Source organism: Odontomachus brunneus, unplaced genomic scaffold (genome assembly GCF_010583005.1).
Source record: "Odontomachus brunneus isolate Ranch 3 - 2012 unplaced genomic scaffold, Obru_v1 Obru_scaffold_201, whole genome shotgun sequence".
NCBI lineage: Eukaryota > Metazoa > Arthropoda > Insecta > Hymenoptera > Formicidae > Odontomachus > Odontomachus brunneus.
In genome coordinates this window covers 432,891-455,759 of record NW_022639651.1, presented here as the reverse complement: position 1 = coordinate 455,759, position 22,869 = coordinate 432,891, and the positions used below count along the sequence as shown (strand labels likewise).

At 35.2% G+C, this 22,869-nt stretch overlaps 1 protein-coding gene across 1 annotated transcript in view; it reads right to left on the bottom strand.

Moving 5' to 3' along the window:
- Window positions 1-12,428: 12,428 nt before the first annotated feature.
- The window catches only part of LOC116852085, a 71,428-nt gene continuing 60,987 nt past the window's right edge, over window positions 12,429-22,869 (bottom strand). The window contains exons 17-18 of the mRNA XM_032832088.1: window positions 18,686-18,831; window positions 12,429-15,957 (exon numbers count right to left, since the gene is read on the bottom strand). Of these exons, the coding sequence (XP_032687979.1) occupies window positions 13,143-15,957; window positions 18,686-18,831 (2,961 nt within the window). The 3' untranslated portion in view covers window positions 12,429-13,142. The remainder of the gene's footprint in view (window positions 15,958-18,685; window positions 18,832-22,869) is intronic.

Genomic DNA, 22,869 nt, shown 5'->3' with positions numbered 1-22,869 from the left:
TATCGCAGTAATGTACACAGTAATATATTTCGAAGAAATACTTTCGAAGAAATACTTTCGAAGAAATTACAAGATACTCTTTTAAACAAGGAAGTATTTTAAAATTATAAATATTTGTGTAATGTGTGGACATACGCACAGTCATAAATTAAATATTTTTTAAAAACTTTTTTTTCCTTATCAAAAAATTAAATATTAAATATAAATAAATATTTTTAAAACGGAATGTATTAAGATCGATATTTTTATCTGTTTGCTCAATGTCGCATGAAGCCCATTTGAAATATGTTGATTGTACATTTTTTACATATACAATAACATCATTTACGTTAATATCTTAAATATCGGGGTTATCTCAAGTATATTTTGTATATATTTTGAATTGCATCATTTTTAATATCTAAACGAACTGTAATTGGCGCGGCCGTGAGCGTCGCGCGCATCGATACATCGAAATTTACAACCACCGCAGACGTCATTTCCGATGATCAGTTATACGGGACGATTGCGAGAGGAAGTGGTGTTCGAAATTTCGCCTTGCGTTTCGCGCGATTGCAGCTAATGCAAAGATTGATCTCGAGTGCCAATTATCTTTGCTGGGAGTGCCGAATGTAAGGTACGTGCGTTTGTTGTAGCGAAGCGGCATAAAACAATCGTGGCGAGTGAATATTTCGCAAAATAGCATGTTGGGCAGTGTCAAGCAGTGTCGCGCGATAAGCCATTATAGAAGTTAAAAGTTCGACTTGTACACACAACTCTTCATATTGTGTACTGTCTGCAAAGAGAGTTCCGCGCGTGAAATATCGTTGCGAGTGCCGAAAATAAGCTTCATCTACAGATATCGTTAAAAGTCGTCAGAACAGTATCTCACGGAATGACCGGCCGCGAGTACCGAGTGAAGTACCGCGCATATTCCCAGTAAGCAAGGAACATTAAATTAACGTTCAGAAACGTTGACTTCATGTGCGTTATTTGGGCATTTTTTAATAATATTGCATTTATATTTTTCACATGTTATTTTGCGATATGATTTTTCTAAATGTTGTTTAAACGTTTTAAAAACATTACAAAAAATATATTTTTCAAATGTTACTTTAACATTTATTTGAAGTCAATGCAACATCTTAAAAATATTTCTGACAATTAAAACGTTATAGCAACCCTATTTCAATATTATTGAAACTTCCAAATCGCGGTCAAAGTATGTTCATAATGATGGTCGATACAATAATAAACACTACATATTTGACAATATTACAGGTTCTTGAATATCATTGTAGTAACGTCCCAGACGGCACAAATGTCCAAAATCGAGTCATAAGACGTCTTTAAGGCAACTTTAAGACATCTTTAAGACAATACTTTATAAACTTGTCTTAAAGACAACTTAAAGACGTCTTAAAGACGTCTTATGTCCCACTTTTAGACATTGTGCTGTTTGAGGTTATATTAATGATTTCTTGCTTACTGGGTTCATACTTCGAGAATCGGAATCATTCCGTTATAGCCAGTTAGAAGATAACTCGCACGGAGAGGTGATATAAATTCCAAAGTTCCCAGTGAGAAATGACTTACCGATCGACGTCGAAATCGTCAAATCGACGTCGATTCGACGTCTTTTCGACGTCTATCGGTAAGTCATTTCTTACTGGGTTTGTTCGCGTTTTCGGTCAAAAGTATCGTGTTGGAAGTACCAAATGTGAATCTCGCGCGTTCGTTGTAGTGAGTGTTGTTAAACTATCGCGAAAAGCGTTGAGAGTGTTGGTCGAGAACCCCAAGCAAAGTGTTGAGCATTCGTCCGTGTGAGAATCATCGACGGGAACGTTAACGAAACGTAACCTCCTCCGTCGCGTTGTAGCAACGGGAATTCAAATCGCAACTTCACCGTCGTGATAAGAAAATATCGGTAAGTCCCCACGTATTAATACAGCTAGGCCGCGACAGATGGCGCCTCTGCCTCTTCTACATGCAAAACGTTCTTAGTCATAAAGCCCCATATTTTGAATCCTCTTTTATCGATAAAAGTGCGTTAAATGTAGCTTCTAAGCCAATCAGGTGGCTCCTAAGCCTCTTTTAGAGACACTTTTATAGATAAAAAAGGATTCAGAATATGGATCAAAGTCTGCTCTACAATGTGCTCTTCGCTTACTGTTTCTTGTTCTTTATCTCTTTCTAGTTAAAGGCTTAATCTACAATGTGTTCTTTGCTTCCTGTTTCTTGTTCTATGTCTTTTTTCAGTTTAAAGCCTGATCTACAATATGCTCTTTGCTTGCTGCTTCTTTCTCTTTATCTCTTTCTGACTCAAATCTTAAGCTTTAAACCAGAAAAAGACAGAAGACAAGAAACAGAACGCAAAGAACATATTGTAGATCAGGCTTAAAGTTTGATCTACAATGTGTTCTTTGCTTTCTGCTTCTTTCTCTTTATCTCTTCCTGATTTAAATCTTAAGCTTTAAGCCAGAAAAAGACAGAAGACAAGAAACAGAACGCAAAGAACATATTGTAGATCAGGCTTAAAGTTTGATCTACAATGTGTTCTTTGCTTTCTGCTTCTTTCTCTTTATCTCTTCCTGATTTAAATCTTAAGCTTTAAGCCAGAAAAAGACAGAAGAGAAAAACAGAACGCAAAGAGCATATTGTAGATCAGACTTTAAGGTTTAAGTCAGAAAAAGAAAGAAACAGGAAGCAAAGAACACATCGTAAATCTGGATTAAAAATAAGCGATAGATTCATACAATTTTTCATTAATTATAGAGCTAGGAAATCCCAAATCAAATGCTCATTCAATCCTTCATATCACCCGGAATGAATATAAATGAGAGTGCAAAGTATTTTGTGTCTTAGAATAGCTCCCATACAGCACAAAAGTTGGAAAAAGATTTCAGAAAGATTTCAGGAAGATCTCAAAAAGGTTCAATGTTTCTGAAACCTTTCTGAAAGCTTTTTGAAACTTCTGTACTATATGGGCTATAGCTGTATAGCTAAAGTTAAAGCTTCAGTCGTTTAGAATAGGTTAAGACGAAAAATTCATTGTATGCGAGAACATAGATGCTCTGTTAATATATATGTCAATTAGGCAATATATTCTAACAGCATGTATTTTTTCAAATAAAATAAGAAGATATTCATTTTTTTATTCATTAATTTAAATCAAAGATAGCGCGACCGTTCTGTTCAGTGTATAATAAACGGAGCATTAATATCTGACTAAAAGTCGAAGTAAAAACGATGCATAAAATGTAGAAAGTACTGTTGTATTCTACAGGTTTGGGATAAACATCAGAATTTTCTCGTGCGTATTAATAATTGATATTCGTATATAACTACGATAAAATTTAAATTTTATTTAACTAGGGTTACTTTTAGGCACTCGCGAAATATTATTTAAAAAAACGTCGGCTTCACAGAGGGAAACAATCGGTAAATGTCAATAGTTTTCAATTGTGCCTGAACCAGCTGGACATCGATAATTACGAAACTTTATTCGGAGTCGATAGTTTTTGATATTATCTTGTCGGGATTAACCTCTTCAGAAATAAACTATTAAAGTCAGTAGAAACTGACTTATTTTTGAAGTAAGATATAAATATGACATCCGTTAATCATATAATGGTATTTCTCTTTTCCTTCTTGTGATAAATATTTGAAGTTTGCAGTAAATATTTATTCACAGTACTGTTCGTTACTCGAACTTTTCGTCGAGAACGTTTTACTGAATCCAAATAAAAAATTCCCGGACACGTATCTAATGCCTTCTAGATATTCTTATCGTCTTGGTCTTTAAATATATTTATACTTTCAACATAAAATATATATAAATATATTAAATATACATATGTACATACATTCTATAGCGAAAGTTTATATAAATTTAGAGACCGAAACAATAAGAATGTCTAGGATTAAATACATTTCCGAGAATTGATACTTTTATTTTAATTAGTACTTTTATTTTAATATATAATGCTGAATCAATAAGAAGAAATTGAGCGTATTTAAACGTACACATATGTGTGTATCTCTGAAAAGGTTAAATATGCTTTCACAATTCTGTCGAGAATTTCAGATCGTCTAAAATGGACTTAACGAAGTAATAATAATTTACCACGTAGATTAGAATAGATGCGTAAATTTAGTTTCGTTGACGAAAGTAGTTAATTAATTTTTCGAATGACTAGATTCAACTTCCTGGATACCATATCGTATCCATAATCTTATCGCATCGTAGCGAATTGTAATATCACATCATAATCACATATATAGTGATTGATTTATAGTGATCATCATCGCTAATGCAATATCAAGAACTTAAGATTAGTCGCTCGACTTTATCTTTGTACACTTCTTCCATTTGTCGTCGCGAGTAACTTCGATGGCTCGCGCGACGTGGAAGAGTTGGAAGAGTTAGCTCTAAAATTATCGAGGCATTTCTTTCACGTCTTTTGAATTACGCTTACGCGTCATAGCTACGCCTCTGCAAAACTGCTACCTTTCACAACTTTCGTGAGACGCTACGACGAAAATTGCAAGTCTACCCACACACACGCGCGCGCACACATTATTAACATACATATTACGTTAAGCGTTCTAGCTCGTAGCGAAAACAATTCACGTCGAGAGACTCGCGCCTCTCCTACGAAGATACAAGTGCGAGAAAGTCGAAGAGAACCTGCGATCGATCCTGATGATTAATAGTCGTTCTCGGGCTCTTGAAGGAACAGGCGAATCGAGTCCTCATCTTCGCAATCCGGAATCAGTTTGCCTTTATATTTCACGCAAAAATCCGCGCATTTCTGAACTTTAAAATACATCCCGTACATGTCCTTGCACTGTGCACAATTTCTTATGCAAACACCTGTATAGGACCAATTTGCATGGTAATATGGTAAAAAACACGATTGGTTGTTTTTAAAACTTGTGACTTGCAATCGTACACGCAGAGAATTTTTCTCGAAGATATAAATTCATTAACCAGAGAAGATCATAGTGGTTTTGCTCGGATATACTTGTAATGTAGAAAGTACAAATTTCAAGAAAGTATTTCAGAAGAATTTCAAGTGAGAATTTCAGAAAGTATGGAAAAATGAGGGAGCAAAGAATAAAACTGCGCGTAGAAGTAATTTTTTTCAAGAAGTAACATAACGGTCCTAATTATGGATTATTTAAGGTTAGAGTAACTTTTGTTCATTTACATAGATATGTCGATCAAATATTAAGAGGAACTTTTAATACTAATATAGACGATAAACATCGTAGTTTCAAAGCAAAAAATTAGAATTCACATTAGTTTATTCTAAATTTAGAATTTCAAATTAGTTCATTTTAAATTTAAAGAGAAATAAATAAAAACGTGCGTGCGCACGTTTCTAAGTAAGTTCCAATTATGGGTTAATATTTCGCGTCGCTATGGTGGGTTATACAATATCTATTTATCTATATCGTATGGTTTTATATAAAATAATAACTTTATATAAAATATAAACTTTTTTTATATATTATATAAAATAATGACTTTAGGTGTCACAATCTACTAACAGTTTTATAAATTGAAACAGTCGCTAAACTAAATGATATTCTAGATGTTTTTTTAAATATTAACAATGTGTGAAAATAATCTTGGAATATAATAGTAAAAGTACTAAAGAATATAAAAATATTTTGTCCGTGTTTTTAAAATCGTAATATGTATTTTTTTGATATATTAATGAATCAGGTTTGACTCGAAATTGAGACTCGACTCGTTAATTAGGACCGTTAATTTATGTATGTAACTTTTTCCATAGTTTTTAAACAAGATGGAACAAAATTCCCATATTGAATTACACACACAAAAATATTATTTTATAGCTAAAAAAAAGTATTTATTTTTTTTCTTTCGAGTAATAGTTATCTTCGACAAAGAATATTTTTTTTATAATAGTCTAAAAATATACTTGTCACAAATTTTAGAAAAATTCATTGTTATAAAAAGAATTGAATCTCTTTGCATAAATATTATAAAACTTTATCAAAGGAAAAGTTGATTCAATTCAATATAGTAAGCAAATTTAATTTTTCTTTTAAGACTTTTAATTTTCACCGTAGAATTTTTGTTTAATGATGTCAGAGATAAGAAAACACACGATAAAAATTTTTGTGAAATACTTTCACATAAAAATGTACACTCATAAAATGTCACTTGCAATCGATCAGGTACATCTGTGAAATAGTCTGAACATTTTCCTTTTGCTTTAACAATCAATAAATTACCATAAAATTAGAGTGACACGTAACTTATTTTTTAACCTACTTATTTTTTAACCTATTTTTTCTTTAGATTTTGTCACTTTTTTTCAATTTTACGGTTATTTATTAATTGTTAGAACAAAAGGAAAACGTTTGAACTATTTTACAGATGTACCTGATCGATTGTAAATATCATGGATATAAAATGACATGTATATCATTTTATTCCAATGTATTTTGCAAGAATTTTAACATATATTATCTCACTTCTGGCGTATATTTTCTTACTTCATAAATCAAGATGGCCGCGTCGAAAATTCAAGAATCTTAATGTAATATTCTCGATTGAAAAGCTAAATTTATTAAGATTCATTATGGATTTAAAATAAATTTGGTGCTTATAACGAACTTATAATAGATTCGCAGATATATAAATTTATGAAATATTTGAAATAAAATAGCATTTGAATAGTATATATTTTTCTGTGTGCATCTTTCATACATATCATGCGTTTTTTAATGCTACATGGAGAAAAGGATTTAAAATCTAACAATAAACGAACCAAACATGTTTTGGTAAAAGACGGTAACAGAATATCTGGCCTTTAGGACGGCATTTGACATATAAGAACCATAGAAATTCTGTTCCCTTTAACTAGAAATCAATTGAATATATTTATTTGTTGAACAGTTTCTTTGCATGTGATAATAAGTAATATAATGCAATCGACACAATTATAACTCATCACTACCTAGAGCGCAACAAATATTCCGTCTTTCTGCAATTCTCATAGACGCGCGTGTTAGTAGTTACACAATAGTGTACGTTACATAATTATTACCCGAGATAAAATTTATTCCCATACTGCGATTAGAAATAATGAGCAATCCAAACTGCAGCGTCAAAAACACGTGTATCAGTGAGAAAAAAATATCTGAGAAAAAAATATCTAAAAATTAAGAAATATTTATTAGGTAGGTATTATTAACATATTTGCTTAAATAAAAATTCTTTTTACTTAAACCGAATATTATTTACTCGGTTTAAGTAAACGATACTCGGTTTGAAAGAATAGAATTTTGATTCAAGTAAATATGTTAATGGTATCCATCTGATAAATAATTATTAATTTTTAAATATTTTTTACTTCCCTGATACAACATTTTCTTGTATGTATAAATTTTTATATCATCACACACAGGCTAGAAAATATATCTGATCAAATTATTCGTTTATTGCTGTTATGTATAAATTTTGCCTTCAATAGATATGTATCCTAGTCGTACAATACAAGTCTTACAAATTATTATTAGTATACTACATTGTTCGAGAAAACTTGTCTGCGTGTAAAATGTGGGACATTTTTATACTCACCGATATTTCTCTCGGCATAAGTTGTAGCTGCTGTAAAGCAGAGAACAGTGAAGACGACAGCGAGCAGTACGATGATTTTATATCGGTTTGACGAGTTCATGACTAAAACAAATGCAGGCGTTAACATCTTGTCGACGACTCTATATGGGTTCAATAATGTGAATGAAATTTTTAAGATCCACTATCACACACATACATTCCCAGCGAGAAATGACTCGTCGATCGACGAGTCATTTCTCGTTGAGGTGCCCCGATATTTTCAATTTTGCAAATCCGTTTTATATATTATATGCGGAGTTATTGTTTCATATTACGTTTATTTACACTCGGAATGCATAAAATAAAAAAAACACGCGCAATGTGTGGATGTGGTATTGTAAAAATATAAAATTTCAACGTCGCACGGATATCTAGAGGGAAAGTGACCGTCTGTAAATAATTTCACAGTGTCTTACGACACAGAATACGACGCGAAAACTACGTTATGAATTCTGCGCGGGAGCTGTTCTTGCGTCATATCGTTTGAATATTAACGATGACGTATTGCTGAATCGCGTGGTTACAACATTTGCGATACAATGTTGCGAAGGAAGCGCGATGCCAAGCGTGAACGAACATGAGGGTGTGCGGTATCCCCGTGATCCCTTAGAGAAGACAATCGCTAAGAAAAAGTACACGAGACTCACTCTCATCCAACGCTCAAAATGTTTATCCTCTCTTTACCCTCTCGAAACGTTGTTATCTCCGAGTTTACAGTCTTCACAGTTTGTGGGAAGGCCGATGGTGAAGGAACGAAGTTCACGAGCCGAATTCGCCACAAGAGCCGTAGAGTGTTCCATTCGCGCGTCGCGGCGACTTCGCGACAAAGCTCACTCCCGCGCGACGCAAGATAACTCCACGGCACGAAAGTGAAGTAGAAAACGCGAGTGATATCCTCCCGAGTCTCGCTCTCGATGTCGCGTTCCCGGTTTGCAATTAGCGCTTGCTCAGCCGAGAGGAAGGACAGAGAGGGAGACGGCCGGAGAACTCGATGAACTCTCTCAGGGATAACGCGGGTGTTGAAAAGGAAAAAGTGTCTCTCTCTCGGTCCCGATTGAAAAACGACGAAAACAGACGGGCAGGGAGGCAAAAAGAGAACAAGACAAAGGACTCAAAGAGAACCCGTTAAGCGCACGCGCTCACATACCGTACGCGATGCGATACGTCTTACTACGCCGGTGAGGTCGCGCGCCATCGGCATACGAAAGCCCGGCTGCGGTACGGCGCGGTACGGCGCGCGTTGTGGCGCAATTATTTCTTTTGATCGACGGGAAATATGTTGCCGTGGCGTCTGCCGATGCATCGTCATCGTCGTCGTCATCATCGTCGTTGTTATCGACGTGACGGCGAAGTTCTTCCGTCAGATTTTCCTCATGCCTCGCGCCCGGAATAAGAGTAACGCGTCACTGTAGTCGTCATCGTTGTCGTCGTCGTCGTCGTCGTCGTCGTCGCCCACGTCGGTGGTCACTTTTTTATATATACGGCCATTTATAACCGGAATCTCTCCGACGTGCTTCCGCGTTCGCCTTAACGGCCACATTGTGAACATATAAACATAATAAATATGGATGGAAGGTATCTTGCTGCTTTCCGTACTGTCGTCGGTCTCTCTCGCTCCTGTTCTCCCTCTCTTTCTTTCTCCCTCTTCCTCCCCTTCTCTCTCTCTCTTCCCTCTCCCGGTTTCCCCTTCTTTCTCGCCGTTCAGGAAGCACTTGAGGATTCAAGACCAAGGATTGCGCGGACGGAGTTCGATATCGATGTTAGCGTATTGCGCGAACAATAACGTCGATCGACTAGAACGCGATCCGATCGATAATGGCGATGCCGTAAATCGCTCCGAGCGATTCGCGGATGACGCGCGGATTTCGGCGGGAAAACCCGGGATTTGTCTCAGCCGCGACAAAAAGATGGACAAAAAAAAAGAGAGAAATACACGCGCGTTTCGAGAGAGGCGACGAGCCGGAGGCACGATCTTGTGCGTTTACCTGATCGGTACACGGCAGGTTGGAGGCGAAGCTGTTGGAATTGTTAAAAGCCGACGAATGACATCAAGCGGACCTCGCCGGGCTTATATATCCGCAAACGCTGGATTCAACCCTCGCGCTAGGGAAACCCCGCTGCTTATCTCTCTGCGAGATTCAATTCTTCCATTTCCTGCACTCAAAGCATCGTTCCTGTGCGTTTTTGCAGCTCCAGCCGTCTGTTCCGTTAGTTTTCGCAGTTGGAGAAAAAGTTTATTAAACACGATCCTCTGGTGCGCATAAGGGTTGCTGTTCGGGATGAGTTTATTGAAGTTACAAGAAATTAATTTAATTTTAAAGTGAAACATAAGTAGTATCTGTCAATCACATAAAAACATTTCTCTCTTTTCCTTGCTGTGAGATTTTGCAGTGAATATTTGTTTGCAGTAATGTTTGTTCTCTCTCTCCCCTCTAATAATAAAGACAAGTAAAAGCTAACGCCGATCTTCAGGGGATACCGTATTTAAAAACTTTACCGACGAAATTCTGACGTTTTCTTACGAAGTTTACGTCGTATTGATTGTATAGAATTACACAATTTACAATGAAAGTACGTGCAGAAGTGAATTGGAACATTGCTCTATATGTGGTGAAAATAATAAAAAATTGCAAGATTGAAATTTTGAGAGCTCTTAGTTAGAGTCAATATTTGCCTGACACAAAAGTTGTGCAGTTCGCACGCGCTTAGGAAAATTTTAAAGAACATATAGTATAAAGTATATACATACCTTTATAATTGGACTTAAAAGCTTAAAAATATATATGGAAAGTTTGTAGAAGAACTTCTATATAAGCTTTGTTTTTCGCTAGATATGATAGAACAAAACAGTATTTTTTTCAGAGATACTAACACAAATAGACACGTTCAGTTTTGCTTGTTTAAGGACATTTTACTAGTACAGTCTCTGCAAAAAGTCAGAAACACGCTAATATTTCTATTTTTCAAAACATATGATGTATGTTGTATATAGGGTGTCCGGTAACTCACGGAATAGCTGCGATTTATAAATTAAGTCAAACAGAACAAAACATTTCTCTACCATTTTGCAAACAAGTAAAATTAAAAGTAAAATTTTGAATTATTAATAAAAAAATTCGTAAACGATACGCGCCATATGGTAGATAATCTGTGATAGTGACGTTTATTGCTGTATACTTATATATTATGCTTGTATATTAGGTAAAATTGAACAAAAAAGTCTACCATTTACCGTTTCCTCTACCATTTTTCAAATGACTACGTAGATGTTAACTACGTAGATGTTACTTATCTATACATAATAGAAATATGAAAAGAATAGTGCAATTATGTTAGTACTTATCTATGACATGATAGTTTGACGATCGTCTTTACGTTATCAATATTTTTGGAGTTTGTCATCTTCTTAAGAAACAAAAAAATATTACAATAAATTGAATATATTTATATAAGTTACAAACGTTTCGGCTTTATATTTTTGAATCCTCTTCAACAGTGCAAAAACGGTGTTTAGACATAAATATATTTTTAAATTATATTTATTTATTTCCTGTTGTGATTTTTGTACCGCTAAAGAGAGTCCAAACGTATGGGATCAAAACATAGGATAAAATATTGAATTATTGACATTCTCTTTAATCATTGACATACTAGAAAAACTTTTTTTGCTTTCATTCTGATTCCAAAAGAGAATTTCTCAATTAAAATCGTAAAAAACAGATATCTTAGTCGCAAGAAAAATAAATGCATTTTGTTGTTTTTATAGTAATTGGGAAAATGGAACGTCAATAATTGAGTTTTATCCTACGTAATTAACATACATATTTTAAATTTTTGTCGACAATGTCTGAATTAAGATTTTATTGCCCATATCTTAAAAATAATAAAAAAAATTTTAGAGAGATTAGAAATTAATTTAGATTGTATCTAAAAGTGATCACAATTTGACATTGATTCAGAGTTTGGATTAAAAGTTATTCTACTTTGAAGGGTAAACCCAGGCAAACATAGCGACATAAAAAATGTTTTAATGACGTATGAATAATGTTTTTAACACGTCATTGATACGTCATCTGATATTATCCTACTACTAGGAAATAAGAAATATTCTAAACCGTACTGTTTATAGAGATATATAATGTTGCTATCTTTAGTAAAGAAAAAGATAACTGAAAAATAATGAGCAAAATCTCAATTATTGTATGTATATACTTTAAATATTCAAAATAATATATGCAGAGCTTTCATTGCAGTTCAAAGGTAAAAGTATAAAAGTTGAAAATAATGTAAAATAAAGTAAATATAAAAATACTATAAAAATGTTAAAGTAAATATATATTGTTAAAGTAGATATATATAGTAGATATAACTTGTTAAAGCAGATATATATTATTATTAACTGTATCATATATATAAGATGTCCGATAACTCATAGAGGAGTCGCGGTGTACAAGTAAATTAAGTGAAATAGAACAAAAAATTCTTCTTCCATTATGCGAACAATCACATAAAATTTGGAGTTATTAATCAAAGGAGATTCGTGAATGATCACGCGTTATACTGTAGTTGAGCTGTAATGGCGACGTCTGCCGTTGTATGCTTGTATATTAGGTCAAACTGAACAAAAGAATCCTCTACCATTTTCCAAATGAGCACGTACATGTTGTTAATTAAAGAAAATTGATATACAGTTGTGCACAATAATGCACTAATTTTCTTTAATTAATAACTTAACATCTACGTAGTCATTTGAAAAATGGTAGAGGAAACGGTAAATGGTAGACTTTTTTGTTCAATTTTACCTAATATACAAGCATAATATACAAGCATACAGCAATAAACGTCACTATCACAGATTATCTACCATATGGCGCGTATCATTTACGAATTTTTTTATTAATAATTCAAAATTTTACTTTTAATTTTACTTGTTTGCAAAATGGTAGAGAAATTTTTTGTTCTGTTTGACTTAATTTATAAATCGCAGCTATTCTGTGAGTTACCGGACACCCTATATACAACATACATCATACGTTTTGAAAAATAGAAATATTAGCGTGTTTCTGACTTTTTGCAGAGACTGTACTAGTAAAATGTCCTTAAACAAGCAAAATTGAACGTGTCTATTTGTGTTAGTATCTCTGAAAAAAATATCTAATTTTCTTTAAACTCGCTTATGATATTCCCGTTACCCGCCTTGTGATAATTATTTTTGTATATTTGATTCGTATAATTGATACGATATGATTGATACGATATAATCTATTTAAATGAAAATGTAAAATCAATTGAGAACAGTGTAGAATTAATATTTAATTCTCAGTAACGTTCAATTACATCGCAACGATATTGAGCACTATAGCGATTCTATAAACTAAATACTATTACACAATAATCGATTTCTAATTACACAATATAATAACAGCATAATAATTACAAGTACAGTTAATTGCATATTACATTTCGCTTTGAAGCGAAAACACATGCGATAACAGACATGCGCCTAAGCTTCCTCCTCTTCTTCCTCTTCTTCTTTCTCCTCTTCCTTATCTTCTGTCTCCTCTTCCTTATCCTCTTCCTTCTCCTCCTCATTATTTTTTCTACGGGACGATTCGTATTCCTTATCTTCTTTCTCCTCTTCCTTATCCTCTTCCTTATCCTCTTCCTTCTCCTCCTCATTATTTTTTCTTCGGGGCGATTCGTATTCCAGGCTCCAGAAATTGTTGTATCGGATTGGCACTGCTTCACCCTTTTCGATCATTTTATCAAGATTTTCATCTAATCTGGAGAAACGATCCTTCTTGTCCAAGATCCTCGACAATGTTTTGTGAACGTCCTCTCTATTACTCGATTCCTTTCGTCTCCTATCTTCCGTGGCCGTTGAGTTTTCGCGCAGCTGGCGCAGCACGTCCTCCGTGAAGTGGCGGGACGAGAATTCGTTCTCCGGATCGACCACGTCGGATTGCGACTCTTCGTCGTTATCCTTCCCGAAAATGTGCCTGAGGAAGTCTTCGTCGTCGTGAGAATTGTAACTTCCGCTGATCGTCTCGCCATTCTTCGCTTCCTCCTCCGCGTGAGACTCGCCGCTTTGGTCTTCTTGGGAAGTGGCTTCATCGGAGCCGTCGCGGAAGTCCGCGTTCCTCACAAAATAATTGTACCAGTCTGCTTTCGGATACGCAGGTTCGTGTTTTCTGGATTCGTCCTTGCGATCGTCCCTTGCGGATTCCTCCGACTCGTCATTGCGATCGCTTTTCTCAGATTCCTTCGTGCCGTTTTCGCGATCGGCATTTCTCTCATCATCCTCGTGCCTCGTTTCCGCCTTGCTGGCGGACGTATGCTTGAAAACGGGATCATTCTTGAAAAGATCGTCCAGGTTGAACGGCTTTCTGTACTCGTTTATGTCGAAGTGAATCGGCGCGAAGTCGACGGCGGCGTCTTCGCGCTTCACGGACGCTTCCGGTGGCCGCCGAGCGTCGCTGTTTGTGGCATCCTTTGAATGGCGGCGCTTACCCGCGCATTCCGCAGAATCCTGACCTTCTATGCAGCGCGAACGCGAGGCGCTTGCGTCCAACGAGCTTCCCTGCCCGTCATTTCCCGCCGGAATACCCGGAAGTAATTGAATCTCGTCGCTCGGCGACTTGGAGGCGGCATCACCCGCTCGATAAGAGCTCTCGGGCTCGACGTAATCGCCGTAATCGCCATTATCGTACTCTTTGAGCTCGACCGCGTCCGGGTTACTCTTGTTCAGAGTGTCCTCCCGCTGGTCGGAGTAATCAGGCACCTCGACGTAAGGTATATTCGAGGCATCATACAACGAACTGTCCGTCTCATTGTGTTCCACGTATTGCGCTCGGTCATCTTCACGCGAAGCCTTATCGATCGTATCCGCGCTGGATGAAAATGACGTGCCGCTGGAATTTTCGCGCCCGGGAGGATATGGCGGTCCAGTCTCGGTGAGATTCTGCGGCTTGTCCCCGCGCGTTTCCTCGCCCGCGTATTCCACCGTCGAACTGTTACCGGACGAGTCATCGGTGTTATTCTGCGCTGAACGCGGTTCAGGTTGGTTCAGGTCGGCAGTCTCGGTCGTTTCGTTCGCTCGCAATGGGATAGTCCAGTCGTTCAAGCTCGTCACGTTCACCGCCGGGATCGCAGCTTTGGGCTGCCATTCGGCTGTTTTATTCGCGACAGCCTTAAATCTTGATTCATAAAGGTCAGGAGCGGGTACTTCTTGCGTAATGTCCGTTTGGCCGAGCCAAGCTTCTTCGTTGATCGTCGTTGGCGTTGGCTGGTCTTCTTCGCGAACGGCTATCTTATCTTGCACGCATGAGCGATCCGAAACTGCCGCGAAAGTGTTACCTGGGGAATTCACGTCTCGTTTGGGACGAGCCACCGCTTTCTCATGGCTTGCCTGATGAGATGCCGAGGTCGCGTTGATGATGTCCCAGATGCGTTTGTACAATTCTCGTCCTGCTTTTATGGTGGGACTCACTGCTTTGATCTCGCCTTTCCGCGACTGCGAGACGACGATCGGATCTTGCTTGGTGCATGTTGAATTGTCTGTTTTGTTGGAGTTATTTTCCAAGGCGCTGTAACCGCTGGTAAGGTCGGAGTGAGATCGTGTACCGTTGATGTACTCCCAAATGCGTTTGTAAAACACTGTGCTCGGTATGGAGGCGCTACTCGCCGTTTTGAGATCGCGTGCGTCGGCTGCGCGTTTTGTCTTCGGGAAAAATCCTTCCCGTCGATCTTGATCGTACCTCGCACCATCAGTCGCCTTCGCGTCATCATTCTCTGATTCACGTAATGAGCGTCTCGAGCGTATCTTCGCGATTGTTCCCCAGATATCGTTTGCTTCTTCTGCTGTCCGAGCGCTTCGTTGCACTTTTCGTCGAATGGTCTCGATGATCGTTGTAATTTTAATCGCGTCCACATCAAGATCTAGATTTGAATTTTGATTTTCTTCGGCTCTAGGAGACAATCTATTTGCAAGGAATTGCAAGGAAGTTTGTTGATTCAGAGATCTTTTCGGCTGCTGTGATGTTTCTTGATTGGATTCTTCCATGTGTCGTCTGAGTTTCTTCCGTTCAACAGACTGTGGAGGCGTCCACCAAGGCTCGCTCAGTTTCTTTTCTATGTTGCTCATTGAGTTCTTCCCCGCAGACGAGATCTTTAACTTACCAAAGAATTTGCTAATGTATGCCGGCTGCATTACGGGTTTAATTTCTGATGCGGCTTGTGCAGATTTTTTCGTCGTGGTATCCTGGAAAATTAGCGATTTAAGATAAAAAAACGACAAATCGTTGTCGTGCAATTTTAGAAATTACATTGGAAACAAGCGTGAAGTATCAAATAATAAATCACTGAAAATAAAAATACTGTTGATGTGCAACGTAACGTGAAACATTGCTGTTCAATTCCAATAGAAATATACAGCATAATATTATAAGGTCGTATAATGAAGGAATAGACATCAATTACTTTCCATACCTCTTACGTGATTCTTGCGGTATCAAGCTATACCCACGTGCGTGTGTGACTACTGTGTAATATATCGTGCCATTATGTTGTACAATGGTACTGATTCCAATGGGCAGTTAACCACCTTTTGCGAACTTCTTTCTACCAGATTACGTGTAGTACACCTGTTGCTTACATCGGCGGGTCGAGAGTAATACAGAAAAATAAGTGAAGGTTCATTAAATGGCACTCCTGTTAAAGTGACTTTATTCGTTGATCATGAATATGTACAAAGTACAGTATACAAATGAGACAATTACGCCGTCATAATGACGCGGAAAACCTGCACTACAATCGTGAATTTGTATAATATAAAAGGCAAGAAATATCAACGTCGCGTAAGTTTCCGAGCCACTATGTGCGTGTATATATTTACATCTTACTTATTACACACACACGTATATATGTATATAATATATTAAGCGATAAAAAAATTAATAAATTAATATACTTAATTTATAGCCATTAAGTGAGACTTATATGTGCATTCGTATTACGTGACATCGCATCGAGGCAATTAAAGAGGAAAAGCCGTTGTTCAATTTCTTCTTCGTCGCAACTCCATAATTACACCATTTACATTGCGTCGCGTATACAATGTAAATTACGTATGTGAAGTCATTAACGAACATACAGACTAAAACAGCGGTAAAAAATCGCTTTGTCGAACGATTCGTCGTTCGATGATCAACAGGCTCAATTTGTCGTTATTAAAACGTGATATTTTCGTATTCTATATACACAAGTCTATTCCCCGTAAAAAATTTCTTGTGATCAAATTGGAATCCATTCTAATTCCTTAAAATAATAGTGGGTTTTGGTTACGAGTGAGAATATTTCCAATATACTTTTTAGTCTTCATTTTACATTAGAATTGAAGAACATAGATGTATAGTTGACTTTTCAAATAATTTTCTTATTCAATGAAATAAGTGTCAAAGTATTGTGTAATCAAAATGTTTTAAAAATATTTCTTTTTTATCCTATTAAATAATGTATAGAAGTAGGATTCCCTGTTTGATATTATAAAAGTACACTAATGTCGACTGAAAAAACGTGAATTCCTCTAGTATTTTAGTATTTAGTATTAGTTTCGATTCTGCACAGAGAACCCATGTTTGGAACAAGAATGAAATTCCCAATTTGTATCATAATGGTATAATCAGGAAATAAAAATTTGGAAATAAATTTGAGTATTCTAATCGAAATTTATGCTGTATATGGGGAAATTTCTTTGTGGATATCGACGGGAAAAAAGCAGGGTTAGGCGTTTATGCGTAAATTATGATCCACTACATTTACGTATAGACAACGTAAACTATGTGGATAATGTAAACTATGAGACATCTATCTAGAGAATGAACAATCTATATGTGGATGTCGTTTAAGGAACTATAGCTTGATAAAAAATTAAGAAAAAATAATATTTTTATTTAATCTTTAGAATGCTGGTATAAATTTATGAACGTTGTTTGTTAAATAAATTAGAGCTCATAGAATTCTTTGATTACATCCTTGCCTACAGAGAGTTAAATTTAATAATCTGTCACATAATAAAGTGAAAATTTCATGCAACTTGTTATCTCTTTTACATTTATAATTAATAGTCAAAATAGATTTTATCTTGTATTTACTTTTTTGTATATCTTAATATAATTTTCTACACAATATTTTCTTTAGAATATTTTACATAATTTACATTGTCTACATGAAAAGCGACCGTGTATATCTTATTGGCATTGTGTGAAACTTTGTAATGTATAAGTGTTACTAGCAAAGTGAGAAATTCGGCATTATATAGAATACTTAGGCATTATATATGAAATACCTAGACATTATATATAAAAATTAATAGATATTCTGTAGAATGCCTAAGTATTCTATACAATATCAGAGTTTCACATAATGCCGATAATATAGGCATTCTACAGAATGTCTATCAATTTTTACATATAAAATGCCTAAGTATTTCATATGTAATGCTTAGGTATTCTATACAATGGCAGATTTCTCACTTTGCCGGTAACATATATGTCACATAGAAAATACGCAAACAACCCGCGTAGCGTATTCCTATTTCGATTTTAGACTATGAATCTATGTTTGAGTGACAAGAATGGAATTCCTAATTGGTATCAGTGAGTTAACTAGTTTTGGAGCAAATTTGGGTATAATAATTAAAATCTATGCTATATCTTGAGGAAATCCTAGGAAATTTTCATGCAATTCTAGGTAGATATGTACTTGACTTTTTTATGTAGAGAAAAAAAGTACTTCATAAGTACAATGATACGCAACACGCACATACCACTACGCATATATGCATACCACTACGCATACATACGTATACATCCCGTTATAAATAAGGATACGTATATCGATATCGATGATCGAGTTTGCCGCATTTTTTCATGTTCACGTGATGTACTCGATAGTGTCTTTAGAGACAGAGAAAGAGAGCAGCAATGACGTATGGCGGATGTGGATATATTTTACGAGCAGGCGTTTGCCGTCCCCGGTGCACGTTACTTTCTCGTGAAGCCCAGATACGAAGCAATGCCGTTAATATTCTCAAAGAAGATTCGGTAAGCTTGCTGCCTGTCGTAGTGCTCCCGTACCATCGCCGGTTTCACCGGCTGTCCCAGCACGTCAAGCAATTGCTCCTCCACCCATTGCTATAGTACAATAGGTAATTGTAGCTTTTGATGTAGGTGCATGATAATTGGCGGTGGGGGGATGTGGAGTGAGAAAATGAAATGAGAACGAAATACGGGTGCGATCACGTATTCCGGGATTACAAACGCGATCATCTGATTCTGAGAGAGCGGTATTGAGTGCACGATACCGCTGCGCGCAATACTTCACTTGGTATCGGCGGGATACCTGGGACAAACGCAAACTGGGAATGCGAAACGATGTATAGGCGGCAAGAATAATTGGTAAAGTTTCATTTAACACATGTTTGAGTTCTCGCTGGCTTGCACTTCTATTCGTTAATGAAGTGCAAACTGAGCTCTCGTGTATTTTATCGCACGCGAGATATGTGTTGCGAAAAGCATAAGAAGAGTACGATTAATGGCGCTGAGAGAAAAGACTGGTAACTATAACAAACTGCATTTAGTTACAGAAATTCATTGAGTCCTTAGTAACTAATACTAAATATGATAATAATTACCAAATATTTAATAGATCGGGAGTATGACGTAATTGCATTCACAGTAACATCAATTAAATAATTTAGTAATAGTTACTTAATGTTAAATATTTAACATGAAATATATTACAGTTATGAACAGATATTTGATAATTGTTATGAAATCGTTATATCCCATATAATAAAAAATTCAGTAGGTATGAGTTCTATTTTGTTACCAATATAAGTATGTTTTGTTGCAGTACAACGAAAAATTCATTCATTTGCAGCTATTACATCGTTTCAATATCTATTATTACAGGTAGTTGGTTGAACCTATCAAAAATTTTGTAACTATTACAAAATCGCTTATTTTGCTCAACTATTCAATAAGCTTTATTTACCAAATATATTCTGGAAGCAAATAAATTTTACTTCTGTCAAATAAATAATTTATTTTACAGAACTAAATTAATTAATAAGTTTTGCCATAGCTTTGGCTCGCTATATTTACGTCTATCATTTAGTAAAAGTAACCAAATTTTGATAATATTTACTAAATTCTTCTCTCAGTGTGTGTATAAGTACATAAAAAATATGAAATGGAAAAAAAAATATGGTGCATATAACCAGAGATATTGTGAGTTGCATCACGTTACTTATCTTTGTGTGATGGTAATGACTTGGTGATATGATTCAGTTCGTTTGGTATATCACAACTATATCAATGTAATTGCGCGTGATCTAGTTGTGGCAATCAGAAATTGGTTAGGATGACATTTACCATGGATCCACTCTAAGTTAGAGCCACAAAATATTGTCGGTACAACTTAGTAATTGGTTTGTGGTTACAGCGACCATATAATTAGTCGTTCTGTATTTTACTATTGGGACTGTTTAGCCTAATCATGTTATATGTGGGCCAACAATACTGTTTTTTCCGTATACAATTTATGTATGCATATATATGTATCGGATAAGTTTAAAAGGAAGTTTAGAAAACATGAACAATGCTGTCCCCTATCGATTTGCATTTCCAGCTTACGAATATGAGTTCCTTCACAATAAACGATGTCGTAGCAGAACGAGAATGAGAAACAAGCGAAACATAAAACAGGACAATAATAAAAGCTTTATTGCTCGAAGTATCATTTAAAAAGATGGCACTTACAATTCCACATAGTAGTGTGCGGTTATTCCAAATGGCAAAAGTTTCGATTTCGACTTAAATAAATACCATTCGTAACCGCAATCGAGAATACATAGTCAAATGATCGCGCTTCGCATTGAACGCACAGATGGGGATTTTTATATGTATATATATATGTAATTGACTGTGTGATACACCTTTTTTCAATTGTATCTTCAAAGGCACGAGACAGAATGTCATTAAAATCAATTTTGGCGTACTTTGCTCTAGAAATCAAGGGACACTTATTTCACAGAGTAAAGAGGACTAGATATTAAGCACTGCTACATTATAATGGTCCATGACGCTGAGGGGACTGTGACAAACGGTTACGTGCGAATAATGATTCGACTTGATTGTGACTTACTATGTACAAAAGGGTGTATTGTTGTTATACGGTATTATGGGTAATGCTGAATCGAGCGTGTGATATTTTGTCGAGAGTAAAGTAATCATAATGGCTTTGAGAAAAATTACTTTGAGCGTGTCGCATAAAAGACGATTAAGGTAGTTGTATCGCTAGGTTCTGTATTATCGCGGTGACGCATTAAGGAGAACGCTCACAAATTTACTATTCACTATTTATCAAACAAAATTTTATAATGAAATAATTTTATAATTTATTTCACTATCACAATTGCTAATTTGAAACGAAATTAAGGATGGCCCACATAACTTTTTACAACTCGATAACTCAAAAATTAAGAAAGATGAAAAGTATTTCCAACAAAAGTTATAGAAGAAAAAATAGTAATATTTATAGTAATATTTATTAGTATATAGTAATATTTATTTGACCTTGGAATGGTTTTGAGAAGCTTTGTCCGGGTCAACTTTAATTTTTTAAATAGAATCATATGGCTTTTTTGGCATAAATCGATTTCTCTAGTCATTCTGTGTACAAAAGTATTCAGATAAAATCATCGAAAAGTGAATACTTCTTACATTATTTTATATTTTATCCTGTTATTTTTCAATACAAAATATGAGCTGTCTCTTAAATTATTTACCTTTTTTAATACTACTTTATTATTTACTTCATTTTAATACTTTTATACGTAGAATGACCGGTAAAACCGATTGATGTAAGAAAAACATACGGAAACTTTAAATAATATTCCGTGCTTTTTGCAAATTTATTGATGCATTAATGTGTAAAGATTAATATTACCAATCGATTTCTCTCGTTATTCTACGTATAAAAGTATTGAAGTGAGATAATCGAAAAGTGAATAGTTTACAAGATATTTCATATTTTATATTGAACAATGACAGAATAAAATATAAAATATCTCGGAAATCGTTTACTTTTCGATTTTATTCTAGTACTTTCGTACGCAGAATGACTAGAGAAATCAATTTATGTCGAAAAACCATATAATTCCATTTAAAAAATTAAAATTGACTTTGACAGGGGGGAAGGGTTTTCAATATTATTTTAAGGTCAAATAAATATTATTATTTTTTTCCGCTCGATATCCTATAACATTTCTTGGAAACACTTTTTTCATATTTTTCTTAATTTCTGAGAACCTGTATAAAGCTGTAAAAAGTTAAATGGGCTATGCTCTACATATGTATGTATGTATGTGTGTGTGTGTGTGTGTGTGTGTGTGTGTGTGTGTGTGTGTGTGTGTGTAAACACACAATATTACAAATACGAAAAAATTATTATTTTTTATATTTCTGACTTATTTATGCATCATTTATCTGATGGAGATATCTAATAGATAATAAAAAGAGATAAATAAGTATTAAAACATGCATATGTATATATATTATTTGAGCATTATCATAAATTATAAACTTTTCACTGTTATATTAACAAAATTAATCAATAACAAAATAGTTAATTCTTAAATTTGTGTATAATATCTGTACATAAGTTTTTAATATTCTGGTAACTTTTCATAAAAATCTTACACGTAGTGTGTGTAGAAGATATTAAAAATTAAAAAGATATCTAGAAGATATTACAAATTAAAAATAACATGCTAACTTCAAAGAATGCGTGTAAAAAGTGTTAACTGTAGTTGCAAATATCTCAGTATTCGAATGATCAGTAATTTTTAATTACACGAGTAGTTAAATAATACTTCACTGTGTATATAGTGCAAGTAAATACTTCACTGTGTATAGTGCTAGTTTCATAAATTTTTCATAAAACGCATTTCATGTGATACAACTACCTTAATATATGAAAAGGATCGGATAATAAGATACTAATGAGCGCAATCTATACGATCAATGTACATGACTTAACAATATAATTACAGGCTATGACCGGATTTCGTAATAGACTTCCAGACGCGTTATATACGAGCGGAGTCACATCTGCGAATATATGCACAGAATAATAGAACGCTATGTATTCATTAAATAACATGCTGT